Below are 27548 nucleotides of genomic sequence, written 5' to 3'. Positions count from 1 at the left end.
AGAGAGAGAGGCTCCTCTCTCTAGGTTTTAGGATTTAGGATTTCTCTTAGTTTTAGGTTTATTTTTTCCCAATTCCAGGTTCAATGTTCCTTTAATTTAGTGTTCTTCTACTTTTATTCTATTACATCAGTTTATTTTCTTCTTTTGTTTAATTATTAATGCAAAGAGTATTTTTCTATTTAATTTCTTTATTTGCTTGATTATCTCAATTTAATTCCTTTTATCATGTAAATGGCATCCAAGTGAATGGAGTAGGCTTTAACTTGACTTTGGAGTTAGATTAATATTTGGAGACCCTTGAGTTGGAAGACTCAAGAGTTAAATAATAATTGAAAATTGTTGGCCAGCTCTCTAGTTGCTAACGCTAATCCTTTCCAAGGAAGAGGATTAGGACTTGTGAATAGAAGTAGGCTCTCAACTTGACTTTCCTTCATTCGTTGAGGGACAACTAAGTAGAAACAACAACCTATTATTATTAATCTTGGAAAATTCAACAAGGATAGAACTTCCGAACAATCTTCTCCTAGTCAAGGCTTTTTAATTTAATTACATAAAATCTGTTGTTAATTTTTATTGCTTTAATTTATAATCATTTTGTGCCCATTGCCCAAACTCCAAATTTTCCAGAAAACTCATAACCAATAATAAGAACACTTCCCTGCAATTCCTTGAGAGACGACCCGATGTTTGAATACTTCGGTTATTATTTTTAAGGTTTGTTACTTGTGACAACTAATTTTTTGTATGAAAGGATTCTTGTTATTTTAGAAGCTATACTTGCAACGAGAGTTTATTTGTGAAATTCTAGACCACACAAGAGTCCGATCATCAAACACCCTCAAAGCAATGGGCAGGTGGAAGCAGCCAACAAAGTCATCTTAAAGGGGCTAAAGAAATGACTTGAAGACAAGAAGGGTTCATGGGCAGATGACCTGGCCTCAGTCTTATGGTCCTACAGAACCTCCCCCCAGTCATCTACTGGCGAGACGCCCTTCCGACTCACACACAGGGTCGACGCAGTCATCCCAGTCGAGATAGGGGAACCGAGCCCAAGATTACTCCTTAGGGCAGGAAACGAGGCAGTCAAGAAAGACTTGATTGATGAAACAAGACAAATGGCACACTTGATAGAAACAGCAATCAAACAAAAGAAAGCCCTAAGATACAACGGTAAAGTGCTGAAGAGAAGCCTTGGGGAAGGCGACTTGGTCTTATGACGTAACGACATAGGACCACCAACCCCAGGAGAAGGCAACTTAGCTGCAAATTGGGAAGCACCTTACAGGGTGAAAGAAGTCCTCGGCAAAGGCGCATACAAGCTAGAAAAATTGGATGGAAGCGAGGTGCCGAGGACATGAAACATGGCAAACCTAAAAAGGTTCTACTCGTATGGGGAAGCGACCTGACGGCTTGACAACACGGCCACATCCAATTTAGTTCCTTTAATTTTATTCCTTTATTTATGTATCACATTGCCCCTTTGTTTTAAAGTTTCACACATGCATATATATAATAAACTTTGTTCTTTGCAAGATTTACGATAAAACGACATAATGGCACAAATGACGAACGATCGACCTAACGGAAATTCGGGACTGATCACCCCGAGAACCAAAGGGACCTAAAAGCTTAAAACAATCAGCAAGTAACAAAAAGCAGTAAATACAATAAAAGCGGTAGACCAAAAAGGCCACGACGGCCCGGATAAATGAAAGCAATAAAATAAGCAAAGCCACGACGGCCAGAGCAAGCGAACAATCACTAATGAAAACAACTTGATTGAAATGAAAGCTAAAGTGTTCATTACAAACAAAAATGCCTAAACATACCCAAAAACAAAAGGCAAAAATTACAAAGTAAAAGTCAGAAAAAACAAAAGACAAAGAAAGACGTCCACTTTAGGGCTTCAGGATATCATTAATCTTTACACCCTCAACAGTCTTGAGAGCTCCAACTTGGGAAAGATCGAGATCGGGAGCCAGCACAGCCACCTTGAGCTTGATCCCTTCTTCGATCAGCTTCACGGCCTCCCAGGCCCCCTTTGCAAGTTCCTTATTCTTCTTCTTTTTCAAGGCAACTGGTGCACGAAATTGCAATCACACTTTTGCAATTCTGCACAACTAACCAGCAAGTGCACTGGGTCGTCCAAGTAATACCTTACGTGAGTAAGGGTCGATCCCACGGAGATTGTCGGCTTGAAGCAAGCTATGGTTATCTTGTAACTCTTAGTCAGGATATCAATAATTCTCAGGTTTAATTGTGAAAAGTAAAAGAACATGAAATAAATACTTGTTTTGCACTAATGGAGAACAGGTTGAGGTTTTGGAGATGCTCTATCTTCTGAATCTCTGCTTTCCTACTGTCTTCTTCTTCATGCATGCAAGGCTCCTTCCATGGCAAGTTGTATGTAGGGTTTCACCGTTGTCAATGGCTACCTCACATCCTCTCAGTGAAAATGTTCAACGTGCTCTGTCACAGTACGGCTATTCATCTGTCGGTTCTCGATCATGTCGGAATAGAATCCAGTGATTCTTTTGCGTCTGTCACTAACGCCCCACAATCGCGAGTTTGAAGCTCGTCACAGTCATTCAATCCCTGAATCCTACTCAGGATACCACAGACAAGGTTTAGACCTTCCGGATTCTCAAGAATGGCCACCAATATATTCTAGCTTATACCACGAAGATTCTGGTTAAAGAATCCAAGAGATATCCACTAAATCTAAAGTAGAACGGAGGTGGTTGTCAGGCACACATTCATAGGTGAGAACAATGATGAGTGTCACGGATCATCACATTCATCAAGTTGAGGAGCAAGTGATACCTTAGAATGGAAGCAAGCGTGATTGAATGAAAAACAGTAGTAATTGAATTAATCCATCAAGACACAACAGAGCTCCTCACCCCCAACTATAGGGTTTAGAGACTCATGCCGTAGAAGGTACAGTATGAAAGGTGTAAAGTGTCATGAGATAAAGATACAATGTCAAAAGGTCCTATTAATAGTGAACTAGTAACCTAGGATATACAGAAATGAGTAAATGACGTAAAAATCCACTTCCGGGGTCCACTTGGTGTGTGCTTGGGCTGAGCATTGAAGCTTTCATGTGTAGAGACTTTTCCTGGAGTTAAACGCCAGCTTTTGTGCCAGTTTGGGCGTTTAACTCCAATTTTTGTGCCAGTTCCGGCGTTAAACGCCGGGAATTCTGAAGCTGATTTGCAACGCCGGTTTGGGCCATCAAATCTCAGGAAAAGTATAAACTATTATATATTGTTGGAAAGCCCAGGATGTCTACTTTCCAACGCAATTGAGAGCGCGCCAATTGGGCTTCTGTAGCTCCATAAAATCCACTTCGAGTGCAGGGAGGTCAGAATCCAACAGCATCTGCAGTCCTTTTTCAGCCTCTGAATCTGATTTTTGCTCAGGTCCCTCAATTTCAGCCAGAAATTACCTGAAATCACAGAAAAATACACAAACTCATAGTAAAGCCCAGAAAAGTGAATTTTAAATAAAAACTAATAAAAACATACTAAAAACTAACTAAAATGTACTAAAAACATACTAAAAATAGTGCCAAAAAGCGTATAAATTATCCGCTCATCAGCAACCATCTCCTGACGAGTGGCCTCTGCCAAGCTTTCCACCAACTTCAGCTTTTCCTCCAACTCCTCAACCTTCTTTTTAGCTGTAGCAGTCTCACCACGAGAAGCATTTAAGTCCTTCATCAAGGCGACGTCCAGCTCCACCAACCTATTGGCCTCTTCGGCATATTTCTTAGCCTTCTTCTCTAGCTCAGATAACTTTGTCTTCAAAAACTCCTCCCGAGACCTTGAGTCTATCAGGTCTTTTTGGGAGTCCCGAAGCTTCACTTCCATAGCATGATAATTTCCCAAGACAGGCTCCACCTTCTTGGCAATAGTTGCTGCTCGAAGAAGGCTGTGATAGATCCACCTCACCTGCCTAGAAAGATCGGCATCACGGAAAAACTCGTCGATGCCAGGGAGTAACTGGGATTTAATAAAACCACCAGCATCGAAGTTTTTCTCCATAACCGAAAGCGTCTTCCTGGAATCACGTTTCCTTTTCTTAGGGTTGCTGACGACCTTCAAGTCATCACCAAACCCCAGATCCTCCTCATCAAAGGAAACTTCTGCTTCCACACTCGGGTTCCCCGAGATGTTCTCAAGAGGGACCTCAACCCTCTCCGACTGACCTTGGTCGGCCCCATCAACCCGACTGCTACCTTCTCCGACATCCCCCTGGTCCTGACTTGCCGAAGAAGTCACCGAGGAATCGTCACCACCTTCGTCATCCCCTTGGATGAGGCTCATCAGGTCAGCCAGGGTTTTCTTCCCACCAGCCATGGAAACTACAAGCAAAAAGACAAAGGTATAAGTAAAAGAAGAGCAAAGTGCTAAAAATACAAAAAATGAAAGACTCACCAACATATGATCGACCGGCCTCCCGGTCCCCCATAACCATACGAGGGTTAATATTTCTCTCACCAAAAATTGCCAACAAGATGTCAGCGATGTTATGATCTTCCGAACTCAACCAATCGTAAGAAATTTTTATCAAATAATCGGATCCCGCCCCGAAGCTCCAGAAAGTCGGGATCCACCTTTCCCCCTTGGCAGTAAGCCAGAAGGGTTGATGACCTTCAATAGGCCTAACCTTGAAAAAAGTAGACTTGAAGCCATGGTAGGAATCCTCAAAAAGGCCAAAAATCCTACGACCTTGTTGGGCCCTAAAGGACATATATCCCTTTTTCGCCTTCCCCTGGCGAGAAGGGTTCGTGAGAAGAAAGAGGTAGAGGAAAACATTTACAGAAGTCGAAAGCTCCAGATATTCACAAACCATCTCGAAGCATCCGATGACAGCCCAGTTATTTGGGTGCAATTGTGATGGAGCAACATCACAACGATTCAACAAACCCATGACGAAAGGGGAGAAGGGCAAACGAACCCTCAAAATCGTGAACATGGGGTTATAAACCCACAGCCAGTCGGCAACTCGTGGAGCTGCCAACTTCTTCTGACAGACACGCTCCTGAGCTGTAGGAACATAAGCTTGGTAAAATGCCTCCTCGAGACCACCCCCACATAAGAGCCCTGCCTGGCGCAAATCCTGAAGGCCCTCCTTAGTGACATTGGAAAGGGTGTCCCTCACGTTGGAAGAAACCCAAGCATAATGATCAACGAAGTCGGCTAGCGGTCGCTGAGCCTGATTTGGAAGAACAAGGCACTCGGCCATACCTACAGCGGGGGCACCACTCAGTCAGAACGGGAGGTCGGGAACCCTTAAAGCAGCAAAAACAAAACTAAAAACTCCTTAAATCACCCTCTACGCTAACCCAACACCATCCCAGAACCTAAAACGAAACCCCAGGAAAACCCAGCGGCGCCCCTCTAAAAGAAAAAGCAACAAGAACAAGCAGGAAACCCAAGCATGCATAAAATGCACAAAGAAGAACAACACAAACCAGAAAAAGGAAGAAAAAAAGGAAAACGTAACAACGTACCGGGGAAACGCAGAGTCTGGGAAAGATGAAGGAGAAATCCAAAAGAGCAAAGCAATAGCGAGAGCAGGAATGAAAATGGAAGCAGCAGCAGTTCGAGAAAATTGGGGAAGGAGAAAAGGAAAGTGAAGAAATGAGGAGTTTGCAAAAAATAAAAAGGAACGAAGAATGTAACCATTGAAGAAGCGCCAAAAGGCAAGGGCAAATCTGTCATTTCTCACAAATTTTAAATTATGAAAAGATTGGGCGTTTAATGCCCCGCGCAGAAGCCAAGGAGGCGGCGTCAAAGACGAGGTAACTACGCGTGAGAAACACAAAACGCCATCAACTAACTCCCGAGAAGAGGAACACACCCCGCCTCGGCGAATAGGACAAACGCGCCTAGCCACGAGTTCCAAACCTCAAGGCCAGCACGTTGGGGCACTGTTACGGACCATCACAAGTCTAGCCCATCTAGCCGACGGGTCGGGACACCATCCCTAACCCAGGCCCCAAACTATTCCCCACAAGGGAAATCCAACGGGTCGGTTACTGGTACCCGATCCGGGTGACGTTCGCCTTTCGCCATCGACACAACCCAGCGCACCATGTCTAGCAAATCGATCGAGTCGGCCTCCTCGGGGCAACGCCCGAAGCACCGACCCGATGTCCGAAACGACCTGATGCTTCCACGTGGATGGGGGCAGCTCACAGGCACCCCGGCCAATAGGCTAGGTCATCTTTGGGCCCGCCCAGCACAGTATATAAGAGGAGAGGTCAGCACTCCTCCCAAGGTATACATCGTCTTACCTAATTAGGTTGCCAACTCGTACGGATACTAACTTGATTATCGGAGTGTCCTTGCAGGTGGCCACCCCCCGTCACACCTCCTCCGGCGTCTCCAACTCACACCTTGGTCTTTTCTCCACGTCAGCTCAGGGTCTCACCCACTTACCTTCTCATCACCACCCGACCCGTCGAGTACCCGAGATCGCCAGGTACCGAACAGTCTCTAAATTTGTCATTAAATAGAAAGTAGCAACTAATTTAACAACCAACAAAATAAAAAGTTAGGCTTAAGAGAACTTTTGGAAAAACTTGATTGCTAAATCAATTGTTAATGTTACGATCAGCAACCGATTAACAACTAACATAAAACTAGACTTAAAATTTTCGTCAATAAATCGGTCGCTACCTAGCATTAGTGACTAATTTGAGACCAACAAAAAAATAAGGTTATGAAATAGCAGTCGCTATTTTTGCTATTAGTAGGGGTGGCAATTGACATATTAAAGCGAGCTACCCGCCTCGTTCCATCTCCTACCACGTCTAAGTCTACTCCAAAATGGCTCGTCCTACTAAATAATCTTGACCATTAGTATTTCTAAATTGTCTCGCATAAGGACAGACTGACAAATTGGTAGACCAGCCCACCTATTCTTTTTTTAAAAAAATACAAAAAATAGAAGTTCAGCAATTTTTCTTTAAATTCAAGACTAACAAAAGGAAAAAGAATTCAACAAAAACTAAATCAGTAACAAATTAGATAATAAATCAACAAAAATTAATAACAAATCACTAAATCAACAATAAATTCAACAAAACAGATAAGAAATCAAAACCAATATTTTAAAGAAAAGTTTTTACAACAAATCTCTAAATCAGATCATTTGAATAATTTCTTATAGTGAATCTAATAGTAAATTAGATAATTTTTGCAATAAATCAATCACTATTTCAACAATTTGTTCTTGTAGTGAAACTAATTTTCTTTCCTAAAATGATATTCATTACATGCTCTCTAGCCACTAAACTATATCTTTTACTTATTTTGTCATATAAATATTCTCCACATACAGTGTTTACACAAACAAGTCCACACAAGTCTCTTTAATCTAATTCACTTCACGCGACATTATCTAACAAACTTTTCAATCAACATGAGAATATATAACTGTCTTTTTTGAACGGATTTCATTTTCTTTTTCGAATTTTCTCAATATTTTCGATCTACGTTCTCTTCCATCACTATATTCACTGTGTTTCTCTTCCTTTGTTCTCTGCATTCTCTTTCTTCGCTTTTAAATTTTCTTCGGTCTTTACTTTTTTGAAATCAAGCTCTGAAAATTAATTTTGAACAGTTATCTCGTTGTTGAAGATAATGAATGATTCAAGTTCAGATTGTCAATTGAACTAAAACGAAGTGAATTATTGTTTTGAATCCAATCAAATGGTTGAGGTATGCTTCGATTCTAGTTAATATTTTTTATTGTAGTTTATGATTCTGTAGGTGAATAATGCTATTTTTGTTTGTGAAAATTACTGTTCATCATTGATGATTTGAATTGAATGTAATATAGAAGTTCCGATGAATCTGTTCTATTCTCGTTTCGGTGTATATCGTAATTCTTTTGGTGTATTGTGGAAATTTTTTGGTGTATTTATAAGTTCAGACTTTTCAATTGAACGAGAATGAATTGTATTATTGTTTGAATCGAATCAAGTAGTAAGGTGTGGTTTTAATCTAGTTAATCTAGTTAATGTAGTTTGAATCTTTTCCTTTTTGTTTTACCTTCTCTAGTTTCTTCTTGTTTTACTCTCTTAATAAGAATAAAAACAAAAAAAAATCAAACAAAGAAGAAGAAGAAACACAGAGTGCTGCAAAATTACTTGAAAGAAGATAAACTTACATTCATTCAACTAAAAGAAAAAAAGAAATAAGAAAAAAAGAAGAAGAAAAAAATGATAGCTGCTTCATCCTCCTCATCTTCTGCTACTGCTTCTTCTTCTTCAACTGATAAGTTCTGCATAATTCAAAAATCTTCCTCTTCCTCCTCCTCATCATCTTCTGCTACTACTTCTTCATTTTTTTCATCATCATCATCATCTCATTTTTTTCTTATTTATCTTTTTCTTTCTATTTTACCTTTTCAAGTTTCTTCTTGTTTTACTCTCTTAACAAGAATATAAACAAAAAAATCAAACAAAGAAAAAGAAGAAACACATAATGTTGCCAAATTACTTAGAAGAGGACTACATTCATTCAACTAAAAGAAAGAAATAAATAAAGAAAGGAAGAAGGGACAAAAGTACACCTGAAAGTTCATACGCTGGACAGTAATACACTCGATTCCTTTAATGAGTCAAGCGTGCACAGTAATTATACACTCCGACGGACAGAATCACCATTCCGGCCATGAGCGTGTGGCGTTGTTAGTCAGAGTGGACACGTGGCTCTATTTTATCCTTGCTGGCACGTTAAGAGTTAGTGAGCTGGCTATTTAGTACCTAGTCAGATAAAATGTTTTAATTTAATGTTTAATTAGCCAAAATTAACCCTGAAACCCTAAGTCCTTCGTTCTCTTTTATCTTCTGAAGAAAGAAGCTCCTGTGTTGAAACCCTAACACCTTAACCAATAACTAAGAACATGGCCTCACCCAAAGAAAAATCAAGCTCTTTATCCCGAAATTGTGGCAGCGCTATTGATGGCGGGTCTTCATTGTTGAGGAACAAGAAGAAGAAGAAGAAGTTTGAGTACAACAACGGCAAGTGTTTGCACGGATTTGAAACTGTGGTACTCAAGTCTGGAACACAGTGGAATCCAGACAGATTGTTTCTGCGATGTCCTCTGTGGGAGGTAGGTTTCGAAATGGCCTTTCCTCTTGTTACTGGCATTATCCGTTTGTTTCGTTCTTCACCCCTAATTGGATTGTTGTGTCTAATCTTCAGAGTGCTGAACATCGTTGTGGGTATTTTGTTTGGCTGGACGATGTAGAAGGAAAAACAAGAAACGTGTTGGTAGAGGCTGAAGAAAGGCCATTGACACAACCATACTAGAAGATGAATGAATTTACAGAATTTTCCAGCAAGTTGGAAGAAGAGGTGCAACTGTTACAGAAGACAGTTGATATGATTAGGGGGGAAATAACTTGTATTAAGAATATGGTTATGGGTGTTTGTTTAGGGTTGGGTTTTTGGGCATTGTTGATTGTAATGATATATTATCAGAAGTGAGGATCCTGTGTAATAACTTTGAAACTTTGAAAGTTGCATTGAATAAATGGAAGGAAAAAAAGGTCTCCTTTTTTGTGAAGCACATTTTGTAAGTGGTGTAACATCAACCATTGACATAAGAGAAAAATGTAAACCTGTGAGAATTAGGTTGAAAACAAGCAATTTTTAACCAAGCTAACTCATACAATATCCAACAACATCTTGTAAAATCAGAAGTCTTTGCTTCATTGTAATAGCCAAAATAGGCAGAGTAGTTACCATAATCATTGAGTTTTCATACAGGCCAGGAATACCTGATTAACAAGAAAAGTCACAATGTATAAAACATAACACACCATATACTACTAGATTACAAAAAAAGGTTCCAAGGTCTATGCTGATAAACAAAACAGCCTTCCCCACAAAAAAACAAAACATGCACATCAGTCTTCAATAAAGGAACTATGTCTCTATTGCAGCTCCTTGCATGGTCCCACCTTCACTTGGGCCAGCTTGATCAGTTGCTGCAGCTGGGCCATTGCTTCTTTCAGGAACTCCTCTTGGGACTAGCTTTGATGGTCTTGGGCCCGGATTTGGTTGGTGCCTCAGAGTTGGAGTTGGCATAAACTGTTCAAACCTCTGCCTCATTGCTGGGCTTGCGGCATTCATAGTTTCAGTGGAGACCATAGGTTTAGAGTTGGGTCTTGGAGCAGTAGCAGCATCATTAGGGTTCTGTTGCTGGGGTGGTGGTGGTTGTGCAGGGTTATTAGTAGCAGCAGCAGCTTCCTCTGCCTCCATAGCTGCAACCTCATCATTCATATCAGCCTATTTTTTTTCACAACCCCTACTGTTGTGGCCACTCTACAACATATAAACATGAGAAAAATATTAATATAACAGTATCTGTAAAATCTAGAGCCAATTCATAAAATATGATATTCATACCTCTCCACAATATTTGCAACTGATTGTTCCATATCTCCTTTTAAGCTTATGTGGGTTGGAACTTGGCCGTGCCTCATTTTTCTCCTTTCTTCTCTTTTTTGTTGGTCTTCCAATGGGTGTCCTATAGTGAGGGGGCAGTGGAGGATAGCCTTCAGCTTTCTCCCAGAATTCTTTGCTTGGTACGGGGTTTATGTTATACTGGTATGCTGAGTTATATGCAACCATTCCCAGCCAATTATGGATCTGGTCTTCTGGCCTACGACCCCTCAGAGCAAGTGCTGCACAAGCGTGTCTACAAGACAAACCTGTGAGCTGCCAAAATCGACAGGTGCACTTCTGATTTCCCAAGTCAACAGTAACCTTAGTAGGATGCTTCTCAACCTCATAAATTTCTCCATTGTCATCCCCTGCCCATGTGGGAGTCCATTTATTACTTTCTTCCTTCTATCTCTCAAGCCTGCTAAGTTGTCTTGGTGTAACAGTACCAACATAGCCACTTAGAGACTTTTTGTTCCTCGCCATAACCCTCATGACATGAACTCTGACTTCCTCTAACATTGTTATAATTGGCTTGCTTCTGTATTTGAGAATCTTACCATTGAAGGTCTCGCAGTTGTTGTTAGTGACATTGTCCACCTTAGGCCACTCACTAAAATGTGCCTTTGTCCAAGTTTTTGGGTCAAGTCGATCTAAGTATTCCCAGGCAGCATTGTTGATTCCCTTTAACCTCATCATTGCAGCCTCAAATTCAGTAACAGTGGTGGCTCTACAACATTCCCACACAGCTCCTTTCAACTGTTTATCCTTCCATCTTTTAGTGAAGTTGGCCCAAATGTGCATTGCACAAAACCGATGATGCACTCCAGGCATAACCTGCTCCATGACTGGTATCAGACCCTGCGTCACACAGACAACAACAATTAACAAGCTGAGTGTTACAAATCAATCAAGAAACAACATTTAACAATTACCTTCTGTTGGTCACTCATGAAATTCCAACCATGCACCCTATAGTTCCCCAAATCACGATGCAGAAGTTCTAGAAACCATCTCCAGTTATCTCTTGTCTCTGAGTCAACGACTGCATATGCAATGGGAAAGATCTGATTGTTAGCATCTTGTCCCACTGCTGTAAGCAACTGCCCACCATAGTAACCTTTCAAGAATGTACCATCAAGTCCAATAAATGGTCTGCAACCTTGTATGAAACCTTTTTTTGCAAGCGTCAAAACATATGTATAGTCTCTTGAAGATCGGGAGGGAATCAGGCATAGGGGTAGTGTCCATATCAATAGTTGCTCCTGGATTAGCTGTCAGCAAGGCAAGTATGTAATCCTTCAACTCAGCATACTGCTCCCTCTCAGACCCCTCAATATTCTCCCTAGCCTTCTCCATTGCCCTTTGTATTTTTTTTGTAGTTGATGGTTACATTGAACTCTCTCCTAAACCAGGCCTCAGCTTCAGATGTTTTAAAGTCTCTTTGGTCCCTCAACTTCTCCTCTAGCTGTTCAATAACCCACTTTCTATCAGCTGACTCGTTGGTGTGGCTTCTTGCACAAACATGTTTGTTGACAAACGTCTTAACTTGAAAACTCCTTGGTTCATTAGACCTGGAACAGTAGATACTCCAAGGACAGTTGGTCTCACAACAAATTACCTTACACTTCAATGGTTCCACTCGGCTAAACATTATACTCCTTCCAATTTGTATATTGAACTTTCTAACAGCTCTTTTGAATTGCTCCATTGTTTCGAATTCCATCCCCAGCTCTAAATGTACTGAGCCAAAAGCAGCATTCGAGTTTCCTTGAGGCCAAACATTGCGCTCTGCCTCATACTCACTATCACAGTCTGACAAATATGGGCTGTGCAGCTCTTCAGACTCATACTGATGGTAATCTGGATCAGAGTCATCATCATCAGTCTCTGATGACTCACTTGTTGCACGAGGGACAAATATTCTTGGAGCTTCACCTATGCCTCCTTGCACAAAGGTCTGTCCACTAGGAGCTGGCCTCTTGAAAGAGTTTCTTTTGTTTCTTTATTTTGCTCTTGATTCCTGGGTAGGGACCTCATCTTGTTGGAGGTTGGGTTGTGATTGAGTTCCAGGTTCAGAAGTTGTTGGTGGTCCAGTTTGAGTGGTTTGGGTTTGGGCCACAGGAGTTGTATCTTGGGCTTGGCCCACAGGTGGTGTGTGTTGGGCTTGGGCCACATATGCTCGCTTAACTTGGGCTATGGGTGATCTTGTTTTTGGTTTGGGCTGTGGTTGAGATTGTTTTGCTGGTTCAGATTGTGTGGTTTTTTGTTGTCTTTCCCTTGGGTTGGTTTTCTTCATTGAAGGTGATGAACTCTGGGATGACTTCTGGCCTAGTGTTGTTGTTAGTTTTCTTGGCCTCAGAATTCTGGTTGGTTTTTGACTCTTTTGTGCCCTCTTCTTTATCCTCCCCCCAGGTGATTTCACACTCTCTGCATTTACATTGGCTGTTTCAGGGGTAGGGACCTCTTCCACATCTACGTCAACCACCTCAACCTCAGTTAGAGTGTCTACTGTATGCTCCCAATACACATGTACCACCCTATCATCATTTCTAATTGCATCCTCATACATGTTCACCACATCTCTATCTAGCCTAAGTAGCTTAAGGGCAACATCACCTCCGGCATCAGGCTTTCCCCAGTAAAAGTCCTTCCACTGAATATAACCCAAATCCTTGAACAACCCCTCCATGAAAAACAGGTTCAGCGTATCCACATTGACTCTAGGTATTAAGGAGACTTGACCACCGCTGTATACTGTAACCCCTTTACGATTTCTCTCCAACCCCCCCATGATGATAAACAAGTGTGATGTGAGTTGACATCTACGAAGAAAAACAAAACCCTCATAACCACAACTAAACCCAGAAAACCCTAACTTTTTTCGTACAGCCACAAGTCTAGTTACTAAACAAACCTCAAATAGCTAGTTCGATGATAATAGGTACAATGGGAAGTTCAAAAGATGTTACCTTTAGGTCGTCCCTGCATCGAGTGCGTGATCGTCGCTGTGGTCGTGTGTGTTGACTTCTTCGAGTACTCCTCCAATGATGAACTGACTCACCACTTCAGAGCAATGCCATTGCTTCTCTGCTAGGGCTGTCTAATTCTCTCAACGAGCAAACTGTGTTATCACCAACAAAACCTTGAAGTTCATAAGTCGCTTAAAGAGAAAGATGCGTTTTAGGGTTAATTTTGGCTAATTAAACATTAAATTAAAACATTTTATCTGACTAGGCACTAAATAGCCAACTCACTAACTCTTAACGTGCCAGCAAGGATAAAATAGAGCCACGTGTCCACTCTGACTAACAACGCCACACGCTCATGGCCGGAATTGTGATTCTGTCTGCCGGAGTGTATAATTACTGTGCACGCTTGACTCATTAAACGAATCGAGTGTATTACTGTCCAGCGTATGAACTTTCAGGTGTACTTTTGTCCCTTCTTCCATAAAGAAAAAAAAAGAAGAAAAAATACAGTATTAAAAAAATATTTTTGTGTATTTGTAGTAAATTTCGGGGTAAAATTAAGATATTTATGTATATTGTTAAGAATTTTTGGTGTATTTGTACTGATAAGAAGAAGAACAACATCAATAAAAAGAACGACGAAGAGGATGAAATACGCGATGAAAAATAAGAAAGAACGCGAAGAAAAATTAAAGGCGGAGAAACGCAAAGAAAAAGGAGAAGAAGAAGGAAGAGGGGGAAGAGGAACGCGAGATTCAAACATTGAAGAAGGAACGACGTGATTTGATGCGCGTGTTATGTAAGTGGATTTTTTTAAGTTAGGGTTACCTTGTATGAATTTGTTTGTCAAAAAGACTTGTATGTATTACAAGACTATTTGTTATATATATATATATAGCTTACATAATTTTACTATTTTAATTTAATGTAGGAAGAAGGGACAAAAGTACACCTGAAATCGGTGAACACGATTACACTTCAATCATTTAATGAATCACCCGTGCACACTATTTATACACTCCGGCGGACACAGTATTTTTCATATTTATTTTGTTTAGGAAGAAGGGACAAAAATACACTTAAAAGTTCAGATGCTGGACACAATTACACTTCAATTATTTAATGCCGCCACACACCGATGTTCCGAAGGATAAATGTGTCCGACAGAGTGTATAAATAGTGTATATATGTGACTCATTAAATGATTAAAGTGTAATCGTATCCAGCACGCAAACTTTCTGGTGTACTCTTGTCCCTTATTCCTTTAATCAATTATATCAATATATAAAATATTCCATAACAAGCACATCAATGCCTATTGGAACGATAGTGTCACATAATTAAAATTGTCTAAGAAAATAAATACCTTAAATCATACATGATACACATTATGTTGGATTTTTTATTTTAATAAAATTAAATAAATATAATAATTACTAAAATAAATAATTTAAAAATTTATTACCGAAATAAATACTTTTTTCTAGTATAAATGAGATACGTGTATTTATAAACTTAAAAATATATTTTTGAAAATAATAAAAAATATTAATAATATCAATTATCCAAATTTTTAGCATGCAATTAGTACTTAAAAAGATTGGTAAAAGAGATTAAAATAGATATATTTAATCAATTAGTACTCAAAAAGAGTACACAAAAATTTTAGATTAAATTAAAGATCTAATTGGATTGATTTAAATTTGAAAAATAAAAAATTCATACGTGTTGTTCCATAATGAGAATAAATATGGTAATTGTACCCACTCCTAAAATTTGAAAAATGAGAAGCACGAAGTTAATGCACAATAAATAAAATAAAGAAAAAATGAGAAGAGAATTGAAACGGTTATATCTCACTCTTTCTTTGCTTTATTTATCTGTCCCCATCAACCTCTTAACAATTAGCACACTGTTATTTATTTATCTCCATCAACCTTTCTTAACAATTGACAAACAGTTATCTCTCATTCTTTCTCTATTTTCTTTCACTGTTTTATTTATTTCCCTAACACACAATTAAAATGGTTATCTCTCCATTCTTTCTCTATTTTATTTATAAACGTGTTAACATGCTTAGTTTAGATATATAGTCATTTTTTTATTATTTAAAATGAACTGTTTATCTTTTTTATTATTTAAAATCGTCCATCTTTTTTATTATTTGAAACCTTCCATCTTTAAGAGTTTGGTCTAAATTAAATTATTAATATTTTTTTATTATTTTTAAAAATTATATTTAATTATTTATAAATACATATATCTCGTATATGTTATCTCGTTTACACTGTTAACGGGATACATTTAAAATTATCTCATTTACAATGTAAACGAGATAAAAGAAGAGTATTTATTTTGATAAAAAAATTTTAAATTATTTATTTTAATAATTATTATAATTAGTTTATTTATTAAAATAAAAAATTCCATTATATTTGTATGTTTTTTTTATATAACAATTTAAAATTTTAAAATAAGTATGTAGTTTTATGATAACATAATTAATCTCATATATAAAATACGTTATTGCTTAGCTTAATTAATTCATGAAGATTAAAACCGTTGTATATATTATATATAATACTTGGAATTATTATACAAGGAATACGTCAACGACGTAAAGAAAATAATGTACCAACCAAAAAATAATTTATATTTATATTTATAGATATTTTATATAAAAAACATATAATTTATATTTTTATTTATTAGAATTTTATTTATATAAATTAATATAATTTATTTTTATATTTTTTAAAATTTATACATATAAATTAATAAAATTTATTTATTAAAAATAATTTAATATTTATACTAATTAAATAATAATAAAAGATTTTAAAAATTACTAAACCCAAACATTTCTCATATATATAATCCGTTCTCCCATTATCGAAATTTTCAATTAATACAACTTGTTTTGTCACTAATCCTAATAAGAATACATTGAGAATTCATCACAAAAAGACAAGGTGAAGTAATAATAACAAAATAAATATACACAGAAATCTAGAATTATCAGTAATATTTGTAATTAAATCTAAGGAAGCATTTTCAACTGTACTTTTTTTTCTTTTTCATTCGCTCAACCGCTCTTAATTGAATTTATGATATTTTGCATCTTTTCCTATTTCTTTTATTTTTAATATTTATTTTATAGTATATTTTATATTATTAATTAATTTTAATTTTTAATTTATTTTTTAAATTTATTATTCACATTATTTATCATCGTCATTATTTCTATATACTTTTTCATTTAATATATATCTACGGGTGAAACGATAATATTTCATTCATTCACAATTACTATGACTTATGTACGTCGTCCAAAAAACTTAAAAGCGAAGGGATTGAGGTTCATGGAACTTGGCTGATATTCGGTTAATCTAGATTCTAGTCTAGTCAGACTTAGTTGGAATTTAGGGGACTCGTGGAAAATGATATGTCTACTTGCCAACTAGGCATATCATACTAATGGCGATAATAATGCATATATATTAATTATATGGTTATTGATATTATCTCTTATTTTTTTATATATTTTAAATAGTAAAACAAATTTAATACATATTTCAATTTCTTTTTATAAAAAAAATGCTTATTTAGAATTCAATTAGAGAATCTATTTTTTTAATTAATATTAACTAATTTTTTAAATTTTAAATTTTAAACTCTAAATTCTAAATCTTAAATTTTATAGTCTAAATTCTAACTCTAAATTTTAAATTCTCTAAAAATAAAAGTTAAAAAATTTTTTACGATAAAAAAATTAGCCAATGTTGATTAATTAAAACTTGGTTTCCATATTTCTCATTTACTAATTAAAGTATTTAGAAAGAAAAATTACTAATTAATTATTTGTCATATTTTTTATATATACTCATTAAAAAAAGAACAAATCAACAAGTATGGAATATTTAATCTAGTATAGCAAGACAGCACTGATTTTTTTTTTTTTTTTTTTTTTGGGAAGGGGGAGGGGTAACAAAAGAATAGGGTAAAGATCATAATTGTTCACTCCTTTATCGGAATGATAGACATTAGCTGGGAAATCATGCATAATGCTACATTATCCTAACTATTTTTTTCTTAGCTTCTTTCATGCTTATTATATTGTTGATCTTGATCCCATGCATAATTGTTTCTTCTTGAAACGTTCATAGGCTCATCTTAGATAAGAAGAGAAGAGTGAGTCTCAATAATATTTATTTTCAAGAGTATAGATACATGTTTTATTATATCTAGTTCATTATATACTCATCTCTTTATCCATACATTACCATTATATAAAGTGTAAATAAACAAATAATAGCGAAATAGAAATTTTATGATACCGAGTCACACAAACTTTTCATTTCTCAATATACCTCAAAATATATGTTTATGTATCATTCATTATATATATATACCTCAAAATATATGTTTATTATAAACACATTAGGGCATATGCTCATAAATATTTGTGTTACGATAGGTAACCGGAGATGAATGGGTTGGACTAGTAAGGTTGGCCCAATCGTCTGTTGGAAGAGTTCTCTGACTTGATTCGCTTCAGGGAGCTGCCGTCTGACTTGTATGTATGAAAGAATGGGGGTAGTACTTGCAAGGACACTTCGATACCTAAGTCAGCAAAGGACTTTACAGGTTTATAGAGTATTGGAACTTAGAGATATCTAAGAGGTGTCAGTGTATTTATAATGGTGAACCAATAACCATCGTTGAAGTAGTTCCACCTTTTAAGGAGGATAACCGTCCCTTTATCTTAGGGAAGTTGAGATACGACTCCTGGAAGTGGGTTGAGAGATTCTAGGGGCAGTTATTTATTTGAATAAGTGTTATCTGCCAGCTAACCCTCGCTCCCGACTTCCTTAGGATGGAGCTCTTGTGAAGAGGTTGGTTGCATGTGAAGGTTAATCCTTATGGATTAGGCCTTTTTGGCGTACTCAAACCTGGGTCTTAGTGTTGGGCCATGGTATGAACAGTGTTCCTACTCAAATCCTATCTCTTCGCTGATAAGTTGGACTCGAGTATTTGAACTCGAATTTGTAGCCGACGTGTTGAGGGACCGACGTGATTCAAGTTTTCCAACAGTCGCGTCTAATCAAACGTCGTGTCCGCTTAGGGATTGCGTAATTATGTGTGGGGAGCAGTTACATTGGTAACGGCGTGTTTCATTTAATGGTCGCCTCGTTTTTGCTCCTGGGATGTTTATAAATACTTTTTCCCTCTCTTTCTTTGTTTCCTTTCTGAAAACTTTTCTACCTGCTCTTTGTTTGAAAGAGAAAAAACTTCCTCCTTCTCGTGAACGCTTCTTCCTTCTTGTGAGTGCTTTAGCCGTTACTACGCCAGATTCTCTCTTGTAAACGAAGGTCAGTTCTTTTTCCTTCTTCTTTTATTATTGAATACCCTGTTTTGTTATTTAGAGGAGTTTGTAATGAGTTTGCTGGTGGTTCTGATGGTTCTACTCCTTTGAGGGGCCTTTTTTCCTTTTAGGAATCTTGCTTGATTTTTTCTTTTTGTTTTTTGCTCTGTAGGTCTTCGTCGCCTTTTTCCACCAATTTTTAAATAAAAGATGTCTTCTTTGGTGTCTGAATGGATAGACGTTACTATCCTAGGGGAAGAGCCCTTAGTGGATATAGATTATATTACTGACCTCCGCACCCACCATAGGATCTGTAGCGACGAGGCCGACGAGCCTAAGTGTGAGTTGGTTGTCCCGAGACCTGAAGACCGGGTTTGTTTTGGGAAGGCTGCTGAGGCTGACCCTCTCTTCTTTTATATGTATGAGAGCCTCTTTACTCGTCTCGGAGTTTTTCTCCCTTTTTCTGATTTTGAGATTGATGTTCTGAACCATTGCTGAGTTTCTCCTTCTCAACTCCATCTCAACTCTTGGGGTTTTCTGAAAATTTATCAACTTATTAGTCAAGAACTAGATTTTTCGATCTCTTTAAAGATATTTTTCTATCTCTTTCATATGACCAAGCCCTTTAGTGGGCTAAATAATAAGCAACAGTGAATTTTTTTTTCGGGCCATTCAAGGTCGAAAAGTTTTCTCCATTTTTGATGAATCTTTTCACGATTTTAAGAATTTTTTCTTCAAAATTTAAGCTGTGGAGGGCTATCACCCTTTTTTCTGAACCAAAATTCTTCTCCCCGCTTTCCTCTATATTGGTTAGAGGCCTTTCCTATGGAGAAGTATGGCCGAGATGATTTGGATGAGGTTGAGAAGGTTGTTCTGGGGTTCTTCCGAAAAGTTTGGAGAAGAGCTCCTAATCTAGACACAAAAAAATTTCTGCAGGGGTCTCCGGACTTTGTTCGGACCCAGATAGGTAGATTTGTTATTAATCAGAGGGTCCAGAAGGCTAGAAGAAGGTCTAGGGCCCGAGTTGATGCTGTCTGAGCGGTTGGTGTTTTCCCTCCTTCTCGTCCTCGTGACTTGGGGACCTCTTCCCAACTTATAATGGTATCTTCTGCCTCTTCTATCTCTTCCTCCTCTCTCTTTCCGACTTATAATGGTATCTTTACCCCCTTTTTTTTGGAAGGGAGGAGGGGTAAAGATCATAATTGTTCACTCCTTTATCGGAATGATAGACATTAGCTGGAAACCATGCATAATGCTACATTATCCTAATTATTTTTTCTTAGCTTCTTTCATGCTTATTATATTGTTGACCTTGATCCCATACATAATTGTTTCTTCTTGAAACGTTCATCGGCTCATCTTAGATGAGAAGAGAAGAGTGAGTCTCAATATAATATTTATTTTCAAGAGTAATGATATATGTTTTAATTTATTATCTAGTTCATTATATACTCATCTCTTTATCCATACATTACCATTATATAAAGTGTAAATAAACAAATAATAGCGAAATAGAAATTTTATGATACCGAGTCACACAAACTTTTCATTTCTCAATATACCTCAAAATATATGTTTATGTATCATTTATTATATATATACCTCAAAATATATGTTTATTATAAACACATTAGGGCATACGCTCATAAATACTTGTATCAAATAACAAAATAAATATTAAATAATCAATATATACAATAGGGTAAAAAACCTAATTGAGCCAAGGAGAGCTCATTTTTACGGAAATCAGCCAAATCAAAGTTTGATACCTCAATCCACCAGAACTCATTTTTATATAATTCGAATCAATAGGATTCGAACTAGGTTTCCACGTAATTCGAGTTGAATCAATTCGAATTACTTCTAAGATATTTTCCAATGTAATTCGAATCAATAAGATTCGAATTATCAAACAAAATTCCTTAGTAATTCGAAACGAGTAGCTTCAAATTATAATAGGGTAGTTCGAAATAAATCAATTCGAATTACATTGAGAACGACACATGAGTGGGGTTCGAATCATATTGATTCGAATTAGTAAGGCTTTGTGAACATAAGTAATTCGAATCTAGTTGATTCGAATTACAAGGGTTTGGGCTATATAAGGAGTTCGAACCAAGTCCATTCGAATCACTTTGTCATTCTCATACCCCACCAAATCCCAGAGAAAACGACCAACATTCGGGCCGAGTAAGACAAGGGAGGCATATTCAGGGGATGGGGGACAATCCGGGGAGGCTTTATTGTTTGGATGGAGTTGCTCATATAGTTGGTTTCCGGCGCACTTAGCTGACTGGCATCTTCACTGGCAGGAGCGTGCGGATCACATTTTACAGTTCGACATCGTGCCCGACCCCGGTCCTTCTCATGATTTCTTGACATGGTGGCATCAGCACGGAAAGAAGTTCCTGTCGCCGGAGCTGTTATTGGGGGATCCGAGAGGTATTCCTATTCCGGATGAGGCGACGCAGAGGGGTGCAGGGCGAGTTCCAGATATGGCCAGGGTCGACGATGTTCCTGACAGACGTCGTACTGAGAGGAGAGCACGGGTCGGGACACGTCGTAGCCAGCGTGAGTGGAATTGGATTGATCATGCTATGGATGACGTCGAGGATGCAGTTAGGGGTGGCGGGAGACGACGTGGTCGTGGAGGCAGGAGGAGGGGTGCTGCTGCTAGAGAGGGTGCCCATCAGGCTGGGGGGGATGTAGCTAGAGGAGGTGCTGCAGTGGGGGTTGATAGGCCCCATCAGGGGGGGCATGATGGTGAGTGGTATGGATCTGGCATGGGAGATCCGACGAGCCACACTGAGGCTGGGCTTGGGGGTGGACCACTTGGAGATTATTTCGTCGGTGTTCCCAGTGACGATCAGACCCTTCAGGAGAGTACTCCATGGGTGAGTCCGGGCTCCATGTTTCCAGACTTCCTTGCTAGTGATGGCATTGTCGCCGAGTTCGGTGGACCGCATTTCCTTGAGGATATCCGTACCATTATGCAGGAGGATGAGGCTGCACGAGGATGGGTTCACACGACAGCGACACAGGCACCTCTAGATGTAGATCTGAACGAGCCTGCGACGGTTCCTCCTGCGCATACTTTTGCCCTGGGTGGGACGCCAGCATCGGCCCATACTCTGGGGTCACATTCAGTTGCCGACCCGTCATCATCCAGACCCGTGCATGTTCCGCCCAGGACCCCGACGGACACAGTTCCGGATGACAGCGATGACTCGATTGAGGATGAGGAGCCACTTATACATAGGGGTTACAGGACACGGGTGCCACGCCGATGTGGCACGGGGTCGCACCTATTTAGATGATTTATGGATTGTGGTGTATGTCGTGTTATTATGTTTATATTATGTACCTTCTTTGTTGGTTATAAGTGTTATGTATTGTACTTTGATGTTATGTACTTTGATGTTATGTTATGTACTTTGATGTTATGTACTTCGATGTTATGTTATGTTATGTTATGTACTTTGATGTTATGTACTTTAATGTTATGTTATGTACTTTGGTGTTATGTTAGATATTATCAGTAATCCCACCAGATAGTGTAGTTTGTTTTAGTCACTAAATTTCAAAATTAGAAAGACATTCAATATACATATGTGGTACGAATTACAAGTTTCAACACTTATAGAATACAACTTAGTTCCACGTAGAACGATGGTCGCTAACTGAAATAAAATACATCTGCTGATATAGTAAGAAATATAAACAGACAAACCATATCTCCTTTTAATTCCCAGCATTCCCGCTGGGTCCTGCGGCTTGTGGACAACTATGACGGGTGTGTCCTGGCTGCCTGCAGAGGCCACATCTCTTTGGCCGGTTCGGATCTGCATCATCCATGTTGGTGCGAATGCGTGTGGACCTTGGACGACCCTCCCTCGCACGCCTCATGTTCGGATCCGGTATAACGGTAGGCCCGGCATATGGTGGCCAGAAACCCTCCGGAATGGGAGGTGTAAATCTCATCTGATAGACACCGAAAATGGAACTAAGGCGATAGACCTGGTGGACGTAAGGCTGCCATGTAAGACGTGAATAAGCACAGCAGGCCAGGGCGTGAGGGCACGGGAAATGAAGTGCTTGGAAGTATTCACAATCACAAGTCTTGAACCCTAATGAGACGCTGTACGTACCAAGTGAGAATGAACCTGTCGGAGTCATCTCAGCCACGGTGTACTCCGAGTTATCCCTGTCATAAACAGTCACCGTGAAGCACCTGGCTGTCTTCAGGTTGGCCTCGATACACTTTACTAGGTATTAACTGAATTGTTGTCCAGTACCCATCTGAGCCTCGGCCTCCCTACCCTTACGGACGAATAGCTCAGCCAGCCTTCCGTATGTGGCCTTAACCAGCGAGCAAACAGGGAGGTTCCTTACCCCCTTCAGGATTGAATTGACACACTCTGATATATTGGTCGTCATGTGCCCGAATCTCCGGCCCTCATCACAGTACTGTGTCCACAACGAGTAATCAATTCGGTTCGCCCAGTCACACATTGCCGGATTCTCAGAGCGCATGATGTCGAACCAGTACTCAAACTCCACCTCGGTCTTCGCATATGCGGCGTTGACAAGAAGCCTCCGGGCATCTTTACCCTTGAAGGTGAGGGCGAAATTTGCTGCAACGTGTCGAATGCAGAATGCTCGGTATGCAGACGGAGGTAGCCATCCCCCATCAGGTGCATCAAGTGCTGCCTTGATGCCGTTATGCCTATCTGAAATAACTAACAGACCTGGCTGAGGTGTCACGTGCTGACGGAGGTGGGAGAGAAAGAAGGACCATGACTCAGCATTCTCACCCTCAACTAGTGCGAATGCCACAGGAAGTATGTTGGAATTCCCGTCCTGTGCAATCGCCACGAGCAACGTTCTCCCATACTTTCCATATAGATGGGTGCCGTCAATACTCACCAACGGCTTGCAATGACGAAATGCTTCGATACAAGGGGGAAAAGTCCAGAACATCCTATGAAAATAAGCCTGAGACTCATCCACCTGTCCACCAACTCGAACAGGGCAGGTCCTGAGGACTGCTACAGTGCCAGGCATAGTCAACTGAACTCCTAAGACCCACCGAGGGAGCTCGTTGTACGACTCATCCCAGTCCCCGTAGATGATTGCTACCGCCTTCTGCTTGGCCATCCATACCCTCCGGTATGTAGGCCTGAAGCCAAAGTGTGCTGCCGTTGCATTTAGAAGCACCTTGATGTTGACGGATGCGTCAGCCCTAACCATTGGCATGATGAATGTCGCTATCACGTGGTAGTCCAAGCTCCTATGGTCGCTGGAGATGGAGGTGGCAAGACAGGTATGCGGCCCGTTGTACCGCTTGACTTCCCAGATGCCCTTGCGCTGTCGGAGGCTCAGCCTAATCAACCATGTGCACCCATTCCCAAACTCAGAACACTTTCCCACGTACCGGCGATAGTCAGACTCAACCACCTTGTACTGAACCCCTCGGCGGATGCTATACGTCTTGACACTCAACAGCGCCTCATCTTTATCCTGGAACTGTTGACCAACCTGGAACTCTGTTATACCGGCAGACCCGTCGGTATCTCTGGCGCCAAATCCAGCTAGCTGCCCAAGATGTCCGTCCTGCCTCATGGCATCCAGATCCAAAGATGAGAAATGGGGTGGGTACTGATTGGTGCCAAAACTAGAACCACCAGTAGGAATTATCGGATCACTCGCTCCAACATCATCACCGCTTTCATCAGCGATAATATCCGGCTCGACTTCATCATCATCTGGATCATCACACAATCCCTCGCCAACACCAGCCGGAGGAGGACACTGTAATTGAGTCGGATGATGTTCATCATATCCAACCTCGTCTCCAACATTGCTGGCGAGATCAACAGCAAACGATGGGGAGGCGGCAGGCTGGACCGCTGCCTCATACGCTGGAACGGAGGAAGAAGCAACCGCAGGTCTCGAGCTCGAACCGGCCGCCGTAGCTATAGTGTTGGCATTCCGGTTCGACCCACCAGAGCTAGATACCACGTCGACGAACTTAGCCAACAGCTCCGGTGTCCTCACCTCCGGAAACTGCCTACGAGAAAGAAACATGACCTGCAAGTCCTCATCACTCCCGATCGTGAAACAATCATACTTCACCGTATCGTGGAGCACCGTGATTGGAATGCGATAGAAAAACTTCTTAACTCTCTTCACTCCTTCCAGACCAAGTTTGCCAAGCACAGAGCTCACGAGACCATCGTAACTGGTCGCGGGGCTCATGATAATACATAGAGGATCCTTATCCGTGAACTTCACCCCAGACCGAGTTTTTCTCTTAATCGATCCTCTGTGGTGTACTAGAACTAGAAAACTATCCTCACTAGCCATCTCACCTTTTTGTTGAGCACAACATGAGTTCACAGCATATATATAGAGCTCCACTTCCCACTAATTCGAATCAACTCCATTTGCACCATATATATATAATTCGAATTAACTAAATTCGAATTATCCTATGTACGTAATTCGAGTCAATATGTCTCGAACTATACCTAGCGTCACACTTTCAAAGTAATTCGAATTGATATTGTTCGAATTACTATTCTCTAATTCGAAACTACTTGTTTCGAATTACTTGGATTGCATAAGTTCATGTAATTCGAGTTTACTCAATTCGAACTACATACAAGTATAATTCGAATCATATAGATTCGAATTATATGAGAATTTCGTTTTGGTTAAATACTGTATCGAAATTCAGTTTGGCGGATTTAGGTAAAGCTTCTCCTCACATGGCTTAATAACGTTTTTTACCCTATACAATACTTAACTTCTATTTATTTTTATAAATCATATATGTTAATTTTTCTTTATAATAACGGTTTATTTTTCTATGTACGTAGAACATATATATTTAGCAGCAAAATATATATAAGATGTACATACATGTAGCAACACCATAGAGCTTTGACAAAGAAAAGAAAAAGGAAAATAAAAAAATATAGCTAGTTTTTTTTATCTGTCCAATTATAGATGCAACAGAATTAACTACCCTAGTGGATATTTACTCTTAGAATCCCCTCAAACTCGGATAATGAAACAAATCCATGGTAGAATGCCTTACATAATCTCTCTTCAAATCTGTAATCATTTTTTTTCTTGGACTGAAAATCCATAACCTTCTTATTTGTCAAGGTAACTTGAAGTTTTTATGGGCGTATTGGTTTCCCAAGGTATCAGGTTATGTATTGGTTTCCCTAATTATCATGTTTTGTAGCCAAATCAGCCAGCAAAATACATTGCATGTAGGTTTTTGGACTATAAAACAACCCTATTTTCCAAACATTGGGGGAAGTTGTTTTGTGTGGATCAGGAAGAAATTGGTTTGGCCCAATAGTGGTGGGATTAGGATTGTTGCGTGATTAATTATTTCAGACCAGAAATGATGTATCTCAATTCTTCATGATCATTGTTGGGCTTTAGCCCCTTATTAGGCAGAGTCTTCAATAAAATCACTGTTGGGCTTTAGTCCCTTATTGAGGAGAGTCTTCAATAAACCAAAATTGCAAATAATCCTTAAATTATTGTTCGAATTCCCTTTTGTACCTACATAAATTCAGTAATTAATAACAAATTTTTAAATAGAATTCAGATTTATAATAAATTAATTTTTAACTTATTAAATTAAAAAATACCGTGGGAATAAAAAACAAAATTACAAAAGATTGTATCCCACCAATGACCAAGAAAAGAAAACGAATTGTATCCCATTATCCCACCTGAGTTATTCATAGGAACTCGAAGTTAAGTTCCAAAAGTGTTGTGGCCGAGACATGTGTAAAAATGGCAAATGTATTGGGCTATTTGCCTCTTAAATTGCCACACCCAGTTTTATACCCAGCTATAGCTAGGTTGAAGTTGGAAAGAGTCATTTAGGGTGTGCGTGAGTGAGTGAAAATGTGTATGATAAAAAAAAATAATAATAAATAAAGTAGTCTTTAAAATTGTTGTATTTATTTAAATAGTTTCTTAAATTTTAATTCTATCAATTATATCTTTAAAATTAACAAAAGTATATTCTATTAATCTCTAACAACGTAATGAGTCATTTGATAAAAAAATTAAAAAAATTTAAAGAAATAACATGATACACTTTTGCTAATCTTAATTGGTATAATTGGGATAACAACTAATTTATGAAAGCACTTAGGAAGTTAAACCCACAGAAATGTGTATAGTCTAAGACCAAAATAAAAAAAAAAGTTAGGATTATAAAAATTTTTTTAAAACATTTTTCGTGGTTGAGGCAAATCCATTTAATTGTAATACTAATAATACACATGTACACTATATACACTACTATTCACGTAAAATGTAACTAGTATAGAGATCTCAATATCATAAGATGTGTGATGTGTCATGTATTAATCACATCACAATAAAGGAGAATTCAGGTTACTCAGTTTTTTATTTTGTTTTACGATGAAATTAAAATAAAAGTGCATGTGAAAAATCAGCCGAAAGCCTATGCTGTTGTTTCGTTTATGTTACTTCAATTATTGGCTATTGGATTAAAATAGATGATCCCAGGCAGTGGTTGCTGACTTGTATTGTAATGGCAAATAATGGCATGTGACGAGTGGCTTATTTATTAGTTTGTTAAAAGAAAAGTCGTTGCTTCTGTGTATAATGTTCCACCATTCAGTCCATCGAATGCACAAAGCAAACAAAATCACGCAACCTAGAATTAAATTTTATGAT

General features: G+C 38.8%; 1 protein-coding gene across 1 annotated transcript; it reads right to left on the bottom strand.

The window, feature by feature from the left end:
• Nucleotides 1-23081: 23081 nt before the first annotated feature.
• On the bottom strand, nucleotides 23082-25175 carry LOC130974725 (uncharacterized). Its single transcript, XM_057899581.1, has one exon. It carries the CDS (start codon nucleotides 25173-25175, stop codon nucleotides 23082-23084), a length of 2094 nt encoding a protein of 697 aa, XP_057755564.1.
• Between the last annotated feature and the right edge of the window lie 2373 nt (nucleotides 25176-27548).

This window comes from Arachis stenosperma, chromosome 4 (genome assembly GCF_014773155.1).
Source record: "Arachis stenosperma cultivar V10309 chromosome 4, arast.V10309.gnm1.PFL2, whole genome shotgun sequence".
Taxonomy (NCBI): Eukaryota; Viridiplantae; Streptophyta; class Magnoliopsida; order Fabales; family Fabaceae; genus Arachis; species Arachis stenosperma.
This window is presented reverse-complemented; position numbering and strand designations above follow the sequence as displayed.

Coding starts and splice junctions, on each gene's coding strand:
- LOC130974725 (XM_057899581.1), bottom strand. CDS start 25,175: ATGGCTAGTGAGGATAGTTTTCTAGTTCTAGTACACCACAGAGGATCG.